The sequence below is a fragment of the Urocitellus parryii genome, chromosome 4, assembly GCF_045843805.1.
Source record: "Urocitellus parryii isolate mUroPar1 chromosome 4, mUroPar1.hap1, whole genome shotgun sequence".
Taxonomy (NCBI): Eukaryota; Metazoa; Chordata; class Mammalia; order Rodentia; family Sciuridae; genus Urocitellus; species Urocitellus parryii.
In genome coordinates, this window is record NC_135534.1 from 141316635 (window position 1) to 141337818 (window position 21184).

The 21184-nt window shown below is 40.1% G+C and overlaps 1 protein-coding gene across 22 annotated transcripts in view; it reads left to right on the top strand.

Moving 5' to 3' along the window:
• Trpm3 (transient receptor potential cation channel subfamily M member 3) overlaps positions 1 to 21184 on the top strand; it is an 814506-nt gene that overhangs the window by 701730 nt on the left and 91592 nt on the right. For 17 of the 22 annotated variants that reach the window (XM_026389224.2, XM_026389227.2, XM_026389223.2 and 14 more), the window contains 3 exons: positions 16893 to 16993; positions 18492 to 18626; positions 21009 to 21059. In XM_026389224.2, coding sequence (XP_026245009.2) covers positions 16893 to 16993; positions 18492 to 18626; positions 21009 to 21059 — 287 coding nt within the window. The remainder of the gene's footprint in view (positions 1 to 16892; positions 16994 to 18491; positions 18627 to 21008; positions 21060 to 21184) is intronic. The other 5 variants (XM_026389222.2, XM_026389229.2, XM_026389232.2 and 2 more) reach the window with 1 other exon arrangement.

Here is a 21184-nt window from a genome sequence, read left to right on the forward strand (position 1 = left end):
CAAGCTCTGTCAGAGAGCCTCACCTGATAGCCATGCACATAAGCCCTGGGTAATTTAGGAAGTGCCAGTACTTAATTCTAACACTGACTGTTTCACTATATAGGAAGTCTCATGAAAATTCACTGACAACTAGTCATTCACATGGAGCACAGTAGAAACCATAATAATAGTATAACTGGTAACTAGCCTGTCCAGGAGTGTGAGCATGATAATGGAATCATTAACTTGGTAAATTTATTACATTATCATTATTAACCTGGTAAATTTTATTGTCAAGAATATGTAAGACACTAAGCCAGGTATGGCGGTGCATGCCCTATAATCCTAGCTACTTTGGAGGCTGAGGCAGGAGGATCTCAAGTTTGAGGCCAAACTGGGCAACTTAATGAGACTCTGCCTCAAAATTAAATTTTTTTTAAAGGGCTGGGAATGTTTATTAGAGGTAGACGGCCTATGGATTCAATCCCCAATATCACACACACACACACACACACACACACACACACACACACACACAGTAAGGCACTGTGTTTTAGCAAAGTATCGTCTTCCATTTATTATCCCATTTAATCTTCAAAGCCATCTTTTGAGGCAGATATTATAAACTTTGTATTATACATGAAGAAACTAAATCTTGGAGAGAATTATAATTTCCCAAGCCATTACATATGATAGCTCAGTTCAAAGCTCTGTGTCTTTGACCCAAAGGAGTTGTTCTAAACTCATAGGTATAATTTCTCCTCATCTGCTATCCAGTAAAGGGTCACCTGACACAAATTAAGATTGAGCCAGGCATCTGCCATCTGGCTGGAATATCCTTCCATTCTCAAGAGGCCAATAGAGGTCAGGCCTAACATCAGGGAGAAATGACCAAATCCCAGGAGCACCTGTTGTGCTGCAAAATCTTCATGGATGCCAAAAACAGTTTTAAAATATGGTAGAAGTACAGACCTTAAAATGGAAACAAAAATACTACAAAGGTTCAAATGGAAGACTCCTGGGCTTAAGGGCAATTTTATTATGGAAACAACATTTGAAATGCTCAGCTAGAGTTCATAATGCTGCCTATAAATCTAGGCCTAGTATATCTAATAAACAGCCTGGAGAATTACAAAATATATGATATGCCCATTATTTTCTCAGAGCAATTTAAACCTGAGAAAAACATACATTTAAAAAAAAAATCTTATTGATACTAAAGGTGAGAACCTCCAAATAAATAGTACACACAGTGCTCAAACAGGGTTCATCTTGTCCACACATCATTTTACCCTCTCAATAACCTTTACAATGTGTTTATAAACTATCACTCAAACTGCATATTTTACTTGCATATACAAATTCCTAAATAAGAGAGGAGTGCTAAGTACTTTCATAAAGGAGAAATCTCCAAAATATTAAAAAAAAGAAAAACATATATGTATATATAATAAATATTACCTAAATTGCTGTTTTGTTAAGTATTATTTTTGCAGCATGCTGATTTAAAGTGGAGAACTATAGTTATCGTTATCAGGGAAAGAGAGCCATTGAGATGGAAAGTTTGAAATAAATGGGGCTGATAGGGATGGGTGGAAACCATTTTAGAACCAGTATTCACTATTCCAAGGAAAATGAGTGTCAAGTTCATTTTGAATCATTTCAGAAACTGTCATAGTATATTAAGTAAGCCTTCAAAGGATTCTATCCAAAACAAAATACCACTAATAGAACCCAAAGGAGAAAAAATTTATATATGCATATGTGTGTATTCATACATATATATATGTGTGCACATATTTTTTTAATTTTTAATTTTCCTTCAAGAGTAGAAACCCTGTTCCCCCAGTGCCCACAATAAAGGCTGGCAGAGAATTGGAGTTTCATAAAATTGGTTGAGTAAATGAAAAAATCAGGAATCCAGGTCCCTTCCCAAAAGGCTGTATCTGTTCTTTGTCTCAAGCCCAGAATCAGTAAAAGAAAGACACCAAGAATTTCAGCTCTGAAACCCGATGCCTGGGTTCAAATCTGATCTCTGACATCTCCTAGCTACTTCAACTTTGACCAGTTTCTGTGCCTTGGTTTGCTCATCTGTAAAACGGGGATAATGGCACCTTCTAAACTGTTGTGAGAATCCAGTGTATTAACACTGAGACACAGTATGTGACACACAACAAGAAAGCAATGTTAGTTACCATTATCTTCCTAGTGACCAAAGATAAACCAAAAATAAAACCCTCACCTTCCTTCAAACAGTTTCGTTCCCTCAGCTGCCTGTTTCGCCTCTTAGAATCCAAAAGGGATTTTCTTCGGCTAGAATTAATTCACTTTTTCCTGATTCCTTTTAACTTTCTCCTGGGATTCACTTAAAGTTATTTTTACCAAGAAGAAATAGTTATCATTCAGGAAAGAAAATAGAGCAAAGAATAAATTACACACAGACTTCATCTACTTAAATGTGTGTGTGTGCATTTCCTGCCTTTAATTCGGTTTTTCTCTGTGTAGCAGCCACATTCCTAAGGGAGGCGTATGGGGTAGACAGTGTCTCCTCCCTGGCAGATGAGTGAAGGTGTATCCTAGCAACCTGGGCCATGGGAGGGGGCCTGTCATCCAGTTTCCTTCCATCTTAATGATCTTCATGTAGGTAGGGCATCTGGTGTCTTTTAATGAAAGGATGGATGGATTTTCATTGACTGAGATCCTATTGCACATAGCTGTCACATTTATTACAAATAAAGTAAATGGATAGATATAAATCTGATCCTTAGGAAGAATATTTAATCCAGACAAGATTCTTTAGCTAAGACAAAGATATCAACAAGAAGAAATGCTCCTCAACATTATTACAGACATGGCAGCATCAACCCCGGTACATTAAAGAATTGTGGCGCTGCTGTGAACATCGCAAGGTCAACACATCTAGCCCCCACCCCTGCCTCAGTCCCCTCAAGCAAGTCCCCACTTAATCTATCCATGTCAAAAGAGACCTCTGACTTTTTTATTCACATCTCTCACAAGAAAGGGATTCCCATCACAACTTCAATTTACAACATGTTGAAGTCTTTATCAACCCTAAGGGTATTTAAAAAAAAAAAAAAAAACTCCCCTGACACATTGATGCTCAAGTCCCCAAGGAAGTATTCTCTGTACCATGTGCCCAGGAGTGCCATGACATATTTGTGATGTCTTACCTCAAATGGGCCCAAATTCTGTTCTGCAACCTCTTTCTTCTTTAAGTCCTGTTCTCTGACATTCTGCACCTTCCTCCACTCTTCCCAGGTCCCCGGGACTCCCTCCCACCCTCAGCTGATGGTCCCTTCTGGTACTCCTTATAATATCCAGCTCCATCAGCTCCCTTCCTGCCATGTTTTTCAGTCATGAATCCTACTTTCCTTCACCTACTCTGCTCTTGCACGCTGAAGATTTCTCTTCCTGGCTAATACCAATGCCTTCCTTCTCCATGTCCTTGTCCATCATGCACTTGCCCCCTCCTTATACATTTTCAGTGTCCCCCTCTTCAATGGCTCTTTGTCACCTACGAAGATCCTGGCTCTTCTCTTCAAGGTAGCACCTTCCTTTCCACCTCTTAACCATTAACCTCTGAAAGGCACTATGCTTTTCCACAGTGTTTCTCCCACACACTGTAAATTCCTGACTTGCTCACCTGCCACACTGCACGTTCTTACTTTCTCGATTCTACCCCACCTGCTTTACTCCTACACTTTGCATGGTCCCAAACATCTTGCACGCTCTTCCATCCGAGTGGTCATCTTCCTGAACCTCTTGGCAACTTGTGCATGTTGACTTTGTCCACTTCTTACTGCAACTCATCGCTACTTTGAGGGAAGATCCATTCTGAAGCCAAATTCTGAAGTTACTCAACTTCTGAGTCTGTTTTTTGATTAGCAAAGGAGAAAAGGTCTTCCTGTACAGATTCTCAGTATTTGATAATAGTAAAATGCCTAGCATGTAGTTGGCTCTCTCAATATGATGGTAATTGTCTTTCTTTCTACTTCTCCTTGTTGTCAGAGACACACCGAGTATTCTGCCTTTTGACCACTTCTCTGTCTCATTGAGCAGAACTTCCTATGGCTTGACTTTGCCTTCTGCAAAGTACAAAGAAGAACCATGGCTTCCACCATCACATCCACGTGAATGTGATTTAGAACTTCCACATTTGCCTTCAACCATTTCCCTCCTTGGTCCCCTTTCCTAACATCCTACTGAATAATTCCCTTGGAATCAGTAGGCTCTTCAAATTCAGATTAACTGTCTTTAAAAAGAAAGAAAGAAAAACAAACATGCTTTTCTCCAAGAGCTGGTTTCCTCCTGGTTTCCCCATTTCTGTTTCTGAAAACACCCTCCTTCCAGGTTTCCAGGCTCAAAGCCTCCGTCGAATTTTTCCTCCCTTTAATATTTCCTCCCTTTAATATTTCCTCCCTTTAATATTTCCTCCCTTTAATATTTCCTCCCTTTGTGCAAGAGAACGCTTGCTAATTCTGGGCATTTTTTGCCTCCACAATATCTGTCCTTTCTATCCTCACCCGCACCCCTTTGCTGGCACCATTAGGCTTTCAGGACTTTTTATTTGATTGATTTTAGTGGCCTCTTGCAGGAAGATCCTGCATCTTTTTTTTTTTTTTTTAAGAGAGAGAGAGAGACAGAGAGAGAGACAGAGAGAGAGAGAGAATTTTAATATTTATTTTTTAGTTTTCGGCAGACACATCTTTATATGTGGTGCTGAAGATCGAATCCGGGCCGTACACATGCCAGGCCAGCTTGAGCCACATCCCCAGCCCCATCCTGCTTCTTACTGCCCATATTCCTATGCATCCTCCCTACTTCAGGCAAAGCAATAGCCCTCACACAGTCAATCAGGACACTTTCTACCTGCAGAGTACCTCAGTCATTACGCCAGGTGTAGCCACAGCTACAGAAACTCCTCATTCTCTTCTTCTCCTAGAAAGCTTCAAAAACTAACAAATAAAAAGCCACGGGGGCGGAGAACAAAAAAAAAAAACCTGCATTTCTAGTGAAAGTAGGAAATATATTCCAAAATATTTGTGTATGCAGGAGCTGTGTGGGAGGAAGGGGCAAAAACCCAGGACAGAAAAACCAGCCATGGCAGTCCTCCAGAGCACCAACAAAATACCATTCCCGGTTATGAGGAACACCCTAAAAAGCAACATTCCTGCCTTTGTCTGCAACAGCATGTTCCAGAACAAGAGTGAATTGCCTGGTGGCAGGAGTCTCTAAGGACCCTGACTCAATACATAGAAACAGAGGAGGTGGGCTACACAAGAATTATGCAGCTAAGCCATGCTTGCAGGAAGGAGTTGATTTTGCAGGAGTATAGAAGAAAGCTTTCCAGTTGTGAATAATAACTAGCTTGGAATAGTACCCTGGGCCCATTATAACCCAACTCATTAAATGATAAATAATAAAAAAGGGATTAGCATGGGCTACATACAGAGAGATTCTAAGGAAAAAATACAAAAAAGCCAAGCATATTAACAGAAGAATAATATTCTTTACAAAAATGTTTCTGGGGAACAGATGAACATTGAATACAGTAGTCCCCTCTTGTCTGTGGGGGACGTGTTCCAAGACCCCTGTGGATGCCTGGAACCATAGACAGCGCAGAACCCTGTTTGCACTGTTTCTTTCTATACCTACATACCTATGATAAAGTTTAATTTATAAATTAGGCACAGTAAGAGATTAACAGCAATAACTTGCAATAACATGGAATAATCATAACAATACACTATAATAAAAGTTATATGAATGTGATCTCTCTGTCTCTAAATATCAAATTGTAATAAATGCATTTTTTATTTTTTAATTGTATTTTTTTAGTACCCGGGATTGAACCCAGGGGCACTTAACCACTGAGCCACATTCCCAGCCCTTTTAAATTTGTTTATGTTGAGACAGGATCTCACTAAGTTGCTTAGGGTCTCACTAAGCTGCTGAGGCTGGCTTTGAATTTGCCATCCTCCTGCCTCAGCCTCCTGAGCCACTGAGATGACAGGCATGTGCCACCACACCCAGCACATGCACCCTTCTTAGGTTGATGATGTGATAAAAATGCCTCTGTAATTCTGATACTGCCCGTGATGAAAATCAATCAAGGCTGAGTTCCATTTCCCCGATATGAAGACTGAACACCCAAGGAATGCTGAGGCAAGCCTAGAAAGCAAGTTTTATTTAGAGGATAGAACAGAGATAGACTTTCTCTGCAGAGAAGGGACCTCAGAACTGGATATCCAAGGAAGTGGGGGTGTCCTCTCCTTTTTATACATTTTAGAATTCCTTTGTTCTCATTTCCTCCCCCCCCCACCACCATCTTGCCTCTCTCCTCTCCTCTTTTGGTCAGTACCCCTCTTAGCACATCCCCAAAAGGGTAGGCCAAAGAGTCCAAAGGTTGGGGAAAGTAGCCTTTCAGGGTGTGTCTGTCTTGTTAACAACCTTTGGGAAGGAACAGTTCCCTGTAGGCAGGTAACCTTGGCAACAGCTTGAGGGGACCAGGGGGAAGGGCCCTGGAAGTATTTGCATTTCAATCCCTCAGAAACAGCCTCTGTCTTCCCAGACCCAAATTAGCTTCCACCTACCCAGTCCCACACAATTATTTATTATTTACACTGGTTTTTTGTGTCCCGGCCTCAACTCCGTGAAATCAAAGAACTGAAGCTCATCACACGTTGTGGTCATAACTTTAGTAGTTGAGTGCCATAGCAAAACTAACACGTCTTCCCCTTCACAATTTCATAAATGGAAGATTTATTCTTACCACAGATCATAGCAACTTTAGCACATTGTTTTCTTTTCTACCTTTTCACTTAAAAGAAGCACTTTATAGCTTCTCTTTGGCACAACTCATTTGCCAGCATCACTAACTCTTATGTTTTGAGGATGTTATTAAGGAAAATAAGAGTTATTGAACACAAGCACTATGATACTGGTGACAGTTGATCCAATAACTCAGATTTCTATTAAATAACTAACAGGCAGGTAGCACTAAACAAAGGGACAATTCATGTCCTGGTCAGGTCAGAGCAGTGTGGCATGAGATTTTATCATGCTAGTCAGAATGGTGTGTAATTTAAAACTTATGAATTATTTCAAGAATTTTCCATTTAATATTTTTGATCCAAAATTGAGTTCAAATAACTGAAATTTCAGAAAGCAAAATCATGAATAAGGAGGGACAACTGTGAATATTTTATCACAAAATTTAAAATTTTTAAATCTCAATAAAGCACATATCTATGAAGAAATAGTTCAAACTCACAATACCAAAATTCAGGTAAGAGTAGGTGGGCAGCAAGGAGATAAAATGTGAATAGCGTTGAGGAATGAAGTAGAGAGGAAAAATTAAATCATCACAGAATTGCAGATGAAATGAGAAATGATGCAAGATCAAATAAAATTTAAAAAAAAAAACCAGTGCAGGGCACAGAGCACAAACTGAGAAATATGAACAAAAATGAAATAAAATGGAAATTAAAAGTTAATTGGGATTAAAAAGAAAATATATGATAGAAAAGAGAGATTCAACATAAGCATACTTAGTGTCTCCAAAGAAAAAAATCAAAATAATAGATCAGAGCAAAAATTTTAATGAAAATATTTCTAAATTACATTTAAATTTGAGTGCATAATTTTAAAATGTAATTTAGGAACATTTTCATTTAAAACTTTTTAACTTATTATTATCTTATAGGGGTCAGATATTGAAAGAACCACCTTATGCCAAGAAAAACTGACCTAGAATCATTAATGTCCACACATATCCTAATAAAATTACTGAACTTCAAATAATAAATAAATAAAGGATAATTGGGCCACCAATCAAAATGATCAAGTCTCTTATGAGGCAGGAAATCAAGCTGGACTTAGATGTAGAAAGATCTGTAAAAACAGCAACATTCAGTACCGGGAGAAAATAAAACAACAGATTCAATATTAAGCTAGGCATTCACATATAAAAACTTGTTAAAAAAAAAGTTTAAAACATGCTAGAATTCTGGCAATATTGTTCCTATACATTCTTCTTGAAAAAACCTACTCCAGAATCATGCAACCTACCAACCAAGAGATGCATGCATATAATCCAGCAAAAGGACTCATTGTGATCATTGATACTAGAATATAATAGAACTATGATAAAAACAAAAATAGTAATGTGACTGACAGAAATTTAAATGTTTCTTGTCATAAAAATATAGACTTAATTAAACAGTAAGTGAATTTACAGGATAAAGAAAGATACAGGTAGAATTGGTAGGCTTTGTGCCTCACAATTATATCTGCACCCTTTGCCTGCTATAATCAGGAACATTACTTAAGACCAGAGGCTAAAATACTGGTAGTAGAAATATGAACATATTTAACAGCACAAAGTAAAACACTAAAAATATAATCTTACACTCTATACTTGAGCGGTAGAGGAGCAGAAAGGAGAAAGGGCCCTTATCCTGAGTTTACTGCTCACAGTAGAAAACTAATGAATACTTTCTACAGAAATAGAATCAGGGGCCTCTCCCGAGCAACTGAATCAGAACCACCATTTAAAAAAACAGACAGTGAATCCTTTAATTTGGAATCCTTCTCTATGCCACAGCTAAATTGTAAAGGAGATATTTGCTTCCTATTTCCCTTCTCATGCTTTCCTTGATAGTTTGTCTGCCTAAAATATTTTAATAGCTCTATATTAGTTTTCTAGCACTACTGTAACAAATTGCCATAAGTTTAATAGCTTAAGACAATGAAAATTATTATATTATAGGGGTCAGAAATTGAAAAGGAAGATGTTGGCAGGGCTGTGTTCCCTCTCAGGCTGGGGGAGAATCATTTTCTTACTGTTCAGCTTCTAGAGGCTGACTGCTGCCCTCGGCTCATAGTCCTTTCCTGTTATCAACCCAATTTCTTGCTCTACCTGTCAAATCTACTGTTACTTTGATCCTCTGCCTCCAATTTATAAGGACCCTTATGGTTGCACTGGACTGGGCCAACAAGCTAATCAAAACTAATCTCTCCATCTCAATATCTTTAACCTAATCACCTTGCAAAGTCCCTTTTGTCATATATGGTGACATATTCACTGGCTCCCAGGAATAGAACATGGCATGTTTGGGGGAACCCTCTTTCCATCTGCCACAAACTCCATTTTGTTTCAAATATCTACCACCACTCTCTCTCCCCCACTCTGGTCAAATTCTACTTTCTTCTTAAAATTTTTCTGATCTAACTGACCAGGAAGTACTCTGGACTACTTATTTGTACGACTTTTTTAATCACTTGACTTTGTTCTTTGTGATATATGGCTATATAGAGATGCTTGCCATATTGTTCCCATCATCCTCTCCCCAGTCCTCTTGACCTCAGGGAAGAGACTACAGACACACTTCCACTCCCATACTCTACCAAAGATACACACTCTGACATCCTCAAAGATGCTGAATTGCTAAATCCAAATCACACTTCAGGGTATTTATTCATCCAACAAACATTTGAACGCTATGATCAGAGTTTTTGCCCCACCCCCAATCCATAGGCTAAGATCTTAATCTCCAATGTGATGGTATTAGGGGGTGAGACCTTTGGAAGGTGGTTAGGTCCTAAGGTCGGGTCCTCGTGAATGGGATTAGTGCCCTTATACAAGAGGCCCAATGTATACCTCTGTTACCAATATTGAAGACACAGTGAGAAGCATTGTTTAAGAACTGGAAAATAGACATTGAATCTTCTAGCACCTTGATCTGAGACTTCCCAGCCTCCAGAACTGTGAAAAATAAAGTTCTCTTGTTTAAAAGCTACCGCTTTGGGGGCTGGATTATGGCTCAGCAGTGGAGTGGAGACTACAGACACACATGTAAGGCCCTGGGTTCAATCTTCAGCACCACATAGAAATAAATAAATACATAAATAAAATAAAGTTATAAAAAAATTTTAAAAGCTATCATTTTCCGTATTAGCCCAAATAGACTAAGACATATATTATGTATCAAGCACTGTTCTGGACTCTAAGAATACAACAGTGGATAAGGTAGACTAAATCCCTATCCTCCTGAAGATATCGTCTAATAAGTGGGAAAAATACCTGAATTTATATGGCAGGTGATGCATTGAGTTGTAAAAAAGGAATAGCAACCTTTTTCCTTGCTGTGTTGGTCAGATTTCCACTACTATAACAAAATACCTAAAATAAATAAATTATGGGGCTGGGATTGTGGCTCAGTGGTAGAACGCTCGCCTAGGCCTGGGTTCGATCCTTAGCACCACATAAAAATAAAGGTATTGTGTTGTGTCCATCTACACCTAAAAAATAAATTAAAAAATAAATAAATAAATTATGAAAGGAAAAGGGGTTTTCTGGTCCACCATTTTGGAGATTCCAGGCCACGATCTGACAGACTCATTGCTTTAGGCCTCTGGAAGGGGTGCCAGATGGCAATGACAGGGGACATGGCAGAAGAAATTTCTCACTACTTTTCCAGGAAACCAAAAAAGGAAGAGATCAAGAACCCATGACCCTCTTTAAACACACACCCCCAATAACCTAAGAACCTCCCATAATGACCCACCTCCTAAAGTGCCCCCCAATACCACCCCCCTGTGGACCAAGCCTTTAACACATTGACCTTTGCAGGAGATTCCACATCCAAAGTTCAGCACTTTGCCCTATTGACCACTCCCTCCTGCTTGAAAAGCTCTCATCCTGTAGTCTAGGGCACTATGATCTTGGGTTCTCCTCCTGTCTCTCTTTTCTGTGGTCCCTTTGTAATGACAATTTTAATTTCACACTTTTTAAATGTTGGTGTTACTCAGTTACCCATCCTTTGTCCTCTTCCTGTCACCTTCAATATTTTCCAAATTCCCATCTCCAGACCTGACTGCACCACCACTCCAGACCCCAATTCCCAACCATGTATCATGTACATGCAAACCATGAGCATCTCAAGCTCAATGACATCAAGAATGAAATTTTTCTGTTCCAGAAAGCTTGGCTTCATCTTGCATTGCCAATCTCAGCTGGTCATTGTGTACTGAGGGATCATTTTTTCTTCTCTTTCTCCCTTGCTTTCTTACTCACCCAAGGCTGTCCATTTTGCTCTGTAAGTCTCTCTCCATCCCAGTTGTTCCTTCAGGACTCTTCCTAGAATATTTCTAATGACTTTTCAACCCACTCCTCCAACCCATCCTCCACACTGTGCTGCCAAAGTGAGTTTTCTAAGAAAATCTGACTGCACTCTTCCTAAGACAGTGTCTTAGTGCTCTTCCCGTGTCTTCAGGATAAAGGGAAACTCTTTTACATAGTCCACAAATCCTCAAGTGCTAGCTTCACACACACACACACACACACACACACACCACCTCCCCTTCTCTCTCACCCCCCCAAGCATAGAGATCCAATGTCTTACCAAGAATTCCTCAAATATGCTTTACTATTTCACTCCCTTAATCTTTGAAAAACCCATTCCCTTGGCTAGAGTGACTTCATTCATCTCATTCACAAAGTGTATGAATCCCTTTAAGCCCTGTCAGGTCATGATTTATGTACTTAGATCATCTCTGGCCTCCTACGAAAGAGAAAATAATAAAATTTTCATCTTTTGCCTACCTTATTCATTCCTACACTAAGGCCATTTCACTTGATGCTCCTTCTTCCTCTAATGTTCTTCCCAAACTTTTTCATTTAATAGCTTTTCTAGTCAATTGGGTCTCCAATCAAATATTGCTCTCATCACCCTGAGAAATAGTGACATATGGTGGGGGAAGGGGGGTTTCCTGAACTATGTGGAGTCCAGATCCTTTTAAATACCTAAGGGCATTTTCTAACCAGATACCCGGAAGGTCACAGATACACATGCCTTTGGGTCTGTCTAGTGACTCCATTTCCAGCTGTCATTTCAGGGAGGCAGACTGGCCAATGTATTGCCCCAGCTCACTGGCACAGTATCTATCATGGGAACATGCAAGATCTGGTGGCCAGAACAGTGCTGCTGCACCGATGTGATTATGTGGACACGGGTCACACATGCCCTGGGGTGGCCCTGTTCACAGCACTGACACAGTCTAAAGGTACACTGTCTATTATTCATTTATTTTCTGGGTGCTGACACTTCATGAGTAGAACATAAACACTGTAAAGAGGGTGACCAGTTAGAACAAATGCAGTCAGCAGAATGCATTTCAGTTCATAGTACACAAATGGAGCACAATTTTTCATGTCTCTGGTTATACACAAGTAGAGTCACACCATTCGTGTCTTCATACATGTACTTAGGGTAGTGATGTCCATCTCATTCCACCGTCTTTCCTGTTCCCCTGCTCCCTCCCTTTCCCCTTCTCCCCTTTGCCCCATCCAAAGTTCCTCCATGCTCCCCCACAACCCCCATTATGGATCAGCATCCACTTATCAGAGAAAACATTCAGCCTTTGGTTTGGGGGGGATTGGCTTACTTCATTTAGCATGATATTCTCCAACTCCATCCATTAACCTGCAAATGCCATGATTTTAAGTAACCAGAGGATGTAGATAAAAGATGAAATTTTTATTATTTACTCTTCACAATGGTCAAGATACAGAATCAACAATGAATGAACATGTCTCCTCTACACTAGAGATTTATAATCCTATCTTCCAATTGTAATCACCTGGGGAGCTCCTAAACCTGAAATTCCCCAGACCAATTAAATCAGAATGTCTGGAGATGCATCTCAGGAATGAGTATGTTTAAAGTTTTACTGTAGTTTCAGTATTAAGTCATAGTTAAAGATAAGCTGACCAACTAACTGTTCAGGTTTCCTCAGGAGTAAAACTTCTCCAACAGCACAGTGCTAAAATTGCAACTGTCCTAGGTAAACCAGGAGGTTATTCACTCTGCACTGATCCACACTTTCATGCAGAACCATTCTTGAGTGATGTGTTTTCCATTTTTAAAAAGTCAAGACTCTTTGGCTTCATGCTTTCATTCAACACTTTTCTGATTACACTTAATCACTGCTTCCTGCTGCGTTCTTGCTCAGGTTTGTGTTATTATCGACGTGGGTAGCATGCAAATTTGTAACATGTGAATGAAAAGGGGGATGAATAAACCGTTAAAGCAAGTCAGCAATGACCAAGAGAACAGCTGAAGAAGCAAAGGGTCCTCACATGTGCAAAAAAACAAGCAAAGGGTCTTTCTCCTACACTATTGTGGGATTGCATATGAGCACAGCCACAATGGTAAATGAGATGGAGTCTCCAAAAAATCTTGGAAATAGAACCACCATACGATGCAGTAATGCTGAATCCAAAGGAAATGAAATCACTAAGTATAAAAAGAAAATAAAACCAAAATGTCAAAGAAACTTCTGCTCTCACATTTACTGCAGTACTCTTCACAATGGTCAAGATACAGAATCAACAAATGAACAGATAAACAAAATGTGGTCCATATGTATGAGTAGTATTCAGCCATAAAAATAAGGAAATCCTGTCATTTGCAGCAACATGGATGGAACTGAAGACATTACACTAAGTGAGATAAGGCAGGAATTGGAAGACAGACAGTATGTGTTTCCACTTCTGTGTGGAAGTTAAAAAGTTGATCTCATAGAAGTAGAGAGTACAAGAATGGTTGCCAGAACCTGGAAAGGACATGGCAGGGAGGTTGGGATGAGGGAATGGATACAGTGGTGCAGCTGCAGAAGAAGGTACTTTCTAATGTTCTGCAGCACCATAGCTTATGTACAGTTGATAGTTAACAGCATATTTCAAAATAGCTCTTTGAGTCACCCAGCACACAGGCCTACAATTCCAGTGGCTCAAGAGGCTGGGGCAGGAAGACCACAGGTTCAAAGCCAGCCTCAGTAAAAGCAAGGCGCTAAGCAACTCAGTGAGATCCTGTCTCTAAATAAAATATAAAGAAGGGCTGGGGATATGGCTCAGTGGTAGAGTGCTCCTGAGTTCAATCCCTGCTACCCCCCACAAAAAAAAGTCAATGCCAAAATAGCTAGTCAAGAGGAATTTTTTGTGAGGGGTACTGGAGATTGAATTCAGGGGTACTCAGCCACTGAGGCACATCCCCAATCATATTTTGTATTTTATTTAGAGACAGGGTCTCTCTGAGTTGCTTAGCACTTTGTCATTGCTAAGGCTGGCTTTGAACTCACAATTCTCCTGTCTCAGCCTCCCAAGCTTCTGGGACTATAGGCATGTGCCACTGTGCCCAGCCAAGAGGATTTTGAATGGTCTCAATTTAAAAAATTATATATATATAGGAACTATATGCATATATATATATATATATGTCAAAGACAATGAATACACCAGTTACCCTGATCTAATCATTATACCTACATGTATCTAAATGTCTCACTATGTCCCCATTAATATGTACCATTACTATGTGTCAATTCAAATATATTTATATTTTTAAAAGGAAAACAATAAGCAAAAGAAGATGTAAAGTGCCATCCTTCCAAATGCAATCCCAATGAGCCTTCACTTTTACTTTCCCTCTAAATTGATGACACTACATTTTGACACATTTCTATTTATCACTATTTATACCTGTTACCCTGGTATGAATTTTTAGTCACTGTTGTTATCAAGAAGAAAGCTAATTTTCTTAATGGAAAATTCCCTGTGCAAACAAAAATTATCATTCATCATTCCAAACACTCCTCAATCTACTCCAAGATTGTGGTTTATATGAAACCCATCGACGTGTGGACACCAGGATCAGAAATGTTCTTCCACCTATGAAGGGAACATGACCCTACAGCTCTCCAGGACCATCTTATTCAAAGTATGGTTCCAGATCAGCAGCAGCAGCATCTGGGACCCTGCTAGAAACGCAGAAACTCAGGCTTCAACCCAAAGCTACTGAGTCAGAATATCAGCAGGTGGAACACAAGAATTTGTGTCCTAAAACAATCTCCAGGTTATTCTGATGCACACTACAATTTGAGAAGAGCTATCTAGCAAACACCCTGTTTTCTAATTGTCCCCAGAGGGAAGAGGTGAGGATAATCAGGGAAAGTGGTCTAGGTTCCCAGCCTCTGCTGCACATAGGAAACACTTGGAGAGCTTTAGCAATAATCCCAAGAAATGCTATTTAATTGGTCTGAGGTGCTCCCCAGGTGAGTCCATGGGTGGCAAAATTTGGGAATTACTGGTACATATGACTTCATCAGCAAAAGCCCTGCCCCTGCCTTGCTGCTTTCTGTCTCCGCTGCTGATCACCCATAGGAATGGGCATTATATGCAATGACTGTCCCTCCCTCCTTCAGCAACATCAGAAGCAGCAGTGGAGAGCCCACTGGATGTGAGGCTCACCTCTGCACCTGAGCTCTTGTTGTTTTCACCCACTGTTAGTAGCTGTCTGATCTTTGACATTTTACTCCAACCCCTCTGGACCTTAGTATCTTCCTCTATCCAAAACAGACTGTAAGACCCAATTCTCAGGATTATTTAGGATACTACATTTGATACATGAAAATGCCCCATACTTTTGCTTTTGAAGACATAAGAGTCTTCAAAATATCTGAGCCAGGAAAGATTGTTTTCTCTTTTTCCTCCTTCCCCACTTTGAGATATTCAACAGCATGAATTTGGGCAAAAATCAAGGGATATGTTTTCCTGAGCGCACCAAGGGTGTCGAATTGTGAAAAATCTGTTCTCATGTGAATCCACATATATGATATTCAGTCTCACAGAGCCTCAGCCAGGTAAAACAGGATATTTGTATGGTTCCCATTTCACAGATGACCAACAGTGGTTATGCACACAGTCACACAATGGCAGACTCAAGAAACCCCATGTTCCCTCTGCCTACCACGCTGCCTCCACTCTCAGCCTCACATTACCAGCTTGCAGTCTGCATTCATGGGCAGCTTGCACTGACCAGCTCTGTCCCAATGGGATCTTCTGTAAAGATAACAATGTCCTTTCCGTCATCTCCAATCCACCAGCCACTAGCCACATGTGGCTCTCGAGCACCGAAATATAGCTAAAATAGATGAAGAACAGAAATTTTAATTTTATTCAATCTTAATTAATTTATATTTAAATGGCTGCATGTGAACAGCACGGATCCAGATACTGAGTCTGGGGTATAATGAGAAACTGGAAAATCTTTCCAATGGTTTCTCCCCACAACCTAAAGTACACCTAAGCTGCTGTGTGTATTTCTCTTAAGAGAGCTCAGCTCTCTCTCACCAGAGTACCAACACTGGCCCACTAGCTGACAAGGACCCACCCCATGCTAAAGACAATTCCAACCATTCTTGAAATCAGATTAACCACAGGAGCAAAATGTGTTCTAGAAAAGTGCTTCTTAAACAACAGCATGAGCAGGAATCATCTTAAAATGGTTAAAATGCAGATTCTGCCAGGCATAGAGGCTGGGGCAGGAGGATGGTGAGTTGGAGACCAGCTTGTCTAATATAGCTAGACCCCATCTCAAAAAACAACAAGAATTCAGCGGGTCTGGAGAGGGCCTGAGGTTTGCATTTCTAGCAGTGATGCTGCTGTCCCGGGGACCCTCTGAGCTGCCAGGCTGTAGTGCAGGGGTTCTCAGTAGGCTGCTTTTGTTTGCCTCCATACTTTGGGGCCACTTGGCAATCTTGTTTGTCATTACTGGGAAAATGGGGAGAGGGGTGAAAAGTGCTAACTAGAACCCAGGAGATTGAGTTCAGGAATGCTAATCAATAATTTGCAATATCTAGGACAGCTCCATGACAAAGAATTATCCTCCCCCAAATTCAATGGTGCCAAGTTCGAGAAACCCTGCTGCATATCTGAGCCTGCTCTTCAGGAGGAGGGGGTCGGTGGCAGAGCGAAAGAGTGCGTCTTCTCTTTACAATACTGATCCGTGTTTTCTCTCTCCCATTCTTTTCTCCCATTTGTCTACACACAGGTGCCAATGCCTCGGCCCCAGACCAACTGAGTTTAGCTTTAGCCTGGAACAGAGTGGACATCGCTCGAAGCCAGATCTTTATTTATGGGCAACAGTGGCCGGTAGAGTATACATCGTCACCCCCCAAAAGCCCACTTGCCTGGGCAAGGGTATTTGTTTAAGGAGCTTTTGAGAGTGGCTCAGTAAACTACTGCCTTTTTTTTTTTAGGATGAGATCTTGCTTTGCGCAGGAGTACCTGGCCGGGGCGCCTCTTCTCATATTTGAGGAAATGCTGCCACCTGGTGGAAGTTATAACTAAACACATCACCTAATAGTCACACATTTCCATCCCTGAGTGGCCTTTGAGAGCTGTAGATAATATCTTTTAGCGTGTGTTTAAAGAGACATATAACACAAAGTTGTATAAAGCTGGAATTAGTTTGTTTCTGATTGTCTGTGAGGCGGGCAAAAGGAAGAGGTTGCTGCTTCCAAGTGGAGGTGCCCCCTGTTGGTCTGCGGCTGGGTCATGCCTCAGGATGCAGAATTAGAAGCCTCCCGCATGCAGGTGCCATCTGGTCCTGGTGACTGAGCACAGGTCCTCCCTGCTCCCAAAGAACAACACAAAGAACCGAAGCTTTATATAACTGTTCTTGGTTTGTTTCCCTCAATTGACTCTACCAAAAATAAAAATTTGCGAAATTGCCCATTGGGTGGTATACACATGCATCCACAGGAGGTAACCCAACAGCCCAAAATTTCATTTCTGTGCCTGGAATCCTACCACTCATGGGCAGGTTTCTCTTAACCCTTCCTTTTCCTCAACAGCCTTTGGCTGAGCTTAGCAGTTGTCTTCATGTAAAGCTAGTGAATTGCTAGCATGGAAATACTTGTCAAGGAATCTGGACACTGGGAAATTTTTATGAAAGGAATTAAATAAAAATCTTGGCTAGGAGTTGAAGCTAAGTGGTAAAGTGCTTGCTTAGCATTCATAAGGCCCTAGGTTTGATTCCCAGCACCAAAAAAAAGAAAAAAAGAAAAAAAGAAATCCTAGAATCCTAGCCAGTGGCAAACCAAATATTAGGTTGCTCTTTTTTTTTTTTTTTTTTTTTAGTTGGGTGACACCAGCTTGCCTCTGTCTTACCCATTTCTACACCTCCTGTATCTATTTAGGCCCTTTGGTCTGTATCCTTGGGCTCATCTTCTCAAGTCAGCGTGGAGTCTAATTCAGAGCCCAGGGAAGGTTAAAAAAAAAAAAAAAAAAAAGACAGTAAAATACTTACTTTGGCTCTTCTCGGGCATTGCAGAAATTTGGTCAGAAAATGGCAAGGGGAAAAAGCCCCATAAACTCTTGCACCTTCTCAGGATTCAGGAAAAAAAATGGTTCAGGGAAGAAATAGCTTTTGGACCTTAAAATCCTTGACTTCTATTTCCAAAGGCAGGCCCCCCGAACACAAAGGTTGTCCCAAAGGTGGAACTGGGAACAGTCTCTCTAGCATGTTCTTGGATGTCCTGAAGATTTACCAGATGTCAAGCCATCCATTTTTAAGCTTTTCAGGCAAATGCCAAGGAACCGCATCCATAGACCCCGGGGCAGACTAACTCAGTGACTTGATTTGCAGGTGGGGTCTCTGGAACAAGCCATGTTGGATGCCTTAGTTTTGGACAGAGTGGATTTTGTGAAATTACTCATAGAGAATGGAGTAAGCATGCACCGTTTTCTCACCATCTCCAGACTAGAGGAATTGTACAATACGGTAGGGCCAAGCTAAGGCACTTGTTATTTTCTTTGTTTTTTTTTTTTGCTTACCTTCTCCTGCCCCCAACATGCCTGTGATTCTCTTCCTCCCCTAAATGCATGCATCATTCTTCACAATACTCCCTTAGACCTTTGTAGACAACAAACACCAAGTCACCAAGACTCCACTTGTTTTAACTGCTCAGTTGTCAGCATCCAAGGCAGAAGGTTAGGTCATCATTTGAAGGGACCGTTCTCATGTTTTTAGACAAAACAAGGCTGTGGAAATTGGAACACAGTTTATTCTGAAATCCAGAGGGCATTTGTGACAGTTGGCAGAAGAGGAATGATTTAGCTCTAAGCATCAAAGGAGGCCACTTAAGTACCTGTGTCATTTTGTAAACTTCAGAGCTATGAAGTTCTTTCTTTTCCCACAACAGTGGTATTAGATGTAAAATACCTCTTGTTAGGAGTTACCTCAAAAGAAGTTTTTTTTTTTTTTTGCTTTTTTTTTGTTATTGTTTTGGTTTGGTTTGGTTTTAGAGTCAATTTCACTGTTTTATAGATAAGGAAATTGAGACTGTCTTAGTCTATTTGTGCTGCTATAACAGAATACCCAAGATCAGGTAATTTATTAAAAAAAAAAGACATTTACTTCTCACCATTCTGGAGGCTGAAATTCTGAAATCAAGGGTCTAGCAGGTTCTGTGTCCACATGAATGGACAAGGATTGAAGCAGTACACAGGAATTGCTTCAGTACTTAAATGTGTTACAACACATTTGCTTAAGGATTTAACATTACAATTTTAGATCCTACAAGAAAATTGCCACATTTAGCACATCAAAATACAGAACACCTAGTTAAATTTAAATTTCTGATAAACAATAAAGAGTGTTTTCAGTGTAAGTAGAGTTGTCCCTCTGTTTCTGCCTGGAATTGGTTCCAGGAGTCCCCAACATGCCTGTGATTCTCTTCCTCCCCTCCAATAGACTTTAAATTATTTTCTAGATCTCTTGTAGTACCTAATACAATACTAATTCTGTGTAAGTAGTTATTTTACTGTATTGGTTAGTGAAGAATGGCAAGAAAAAGGTATTTTTATGTTCAACACATAGTTTTTTTCCAAATATTTTTATTTTACAATTGGTGGAATCCATGAATGTAAAACTCACAGATATGAAGGACCACCTATATATCCCAAATATTTCATGGGACATACTTATGTTAAAAACTGTTCAGCATTTATCTGAAATTCAAACTTAATTAGGCATCCTCTACTTTATCTAGCATTCCTGTTTCTGAGACAAGAGAATAGAAACTCACTTCACTTTATTCTTACCTCAAATACAAATACATCTTTTCACCAACTCTCTCTTTTCCCCAGCCTGTGGCTTTTCCTTTAAGTCAGATATCAGCAAACTATCACCAAAGTTCAGATCCAGCCCACAGCCTTTTTCTGCACACCCTGTAAGCTAATAATGAATATATACAATATATACATATATGTTGTAGTTGGACACAAAACCTTTGTTTTATATGTGGTGCTGAGGATCGAACCCAGGGTCTCTCTCTACTGCTGAGCCACAACCCTAGCCCCTAATAATGACTTTTATACATTTTTTTACATGGTTGAAGCAGTCAGAAGAAGGATATTCTATAACATATTTAAACTATAGGGAATTTTATTTCTGTGTCCATGAATAAAGTTTTATTGAAACACAGCTAAACTTGCTTGTTTATATAAAAACAACAGAAGGGCTGAGGATGAAGCTTAGTGGTAGAGCCCTTACTTAGCATGTACAAGGCCTTGGGTTCCATCCCCAGTACTACCAAAAAAAAAAAAAAAAAAAAAACAAGAAGAAGAAGAAAATAAACAACAACAACAAAGTCTATAGCTGCTTTCACAGTACAATAATAGTTAAACTGATTTGATAAAGACTGTCTAGTCCACAAAGCGTCAAATATGTTCTACCTGGCATTTCACAGAAAATATTTGCCAACCCCTTTTTGAGATAATTTTCTAATTCATTATAAAAAATAAAGAAGTCTCAATGACAATGTGCCCAGGTATTTTTCCAACTGGTAAATTGGCCCTTATGTTTTTCCCTGCTGCAAAACTAACTCCTTCGATGACGTCTGGGCCCAGCTGTCTACAGAATTGACAACGTGCCTTAGAAACTTTGAACCTAGGATCTCCAACACCTTTTCTTGCGACAATCCAATCCCAAATTCTGCTTGTGTTTCTTTAGAAAAGACAAACAAAACTGAGCAACTAAAACAAGGTCCATCGTAACAAACTGCCCTCCACCCGTCAGAACCCTTCCTTCCAGAACCTTCTTGCCTTGCCAGTTAGAGCCCCTGACTAGCAAAACTGTTTGATTCTTCTTTATTGTTTTCAGAGACATGGGCCCTCAAACACATTGTACCACTTGGTCAGGGATGTCAAAAAGGTAAGAATCCTCTCGACCCCAGGTCGGAGGCCCTGTCTTGACCGCTTCCTGTGATTAGAAAGCGACCGTTTTGCATGAGCTGCCAGAGTGTTCCTGTGCCTGCCTGACTCCCATCCAGAACGGTG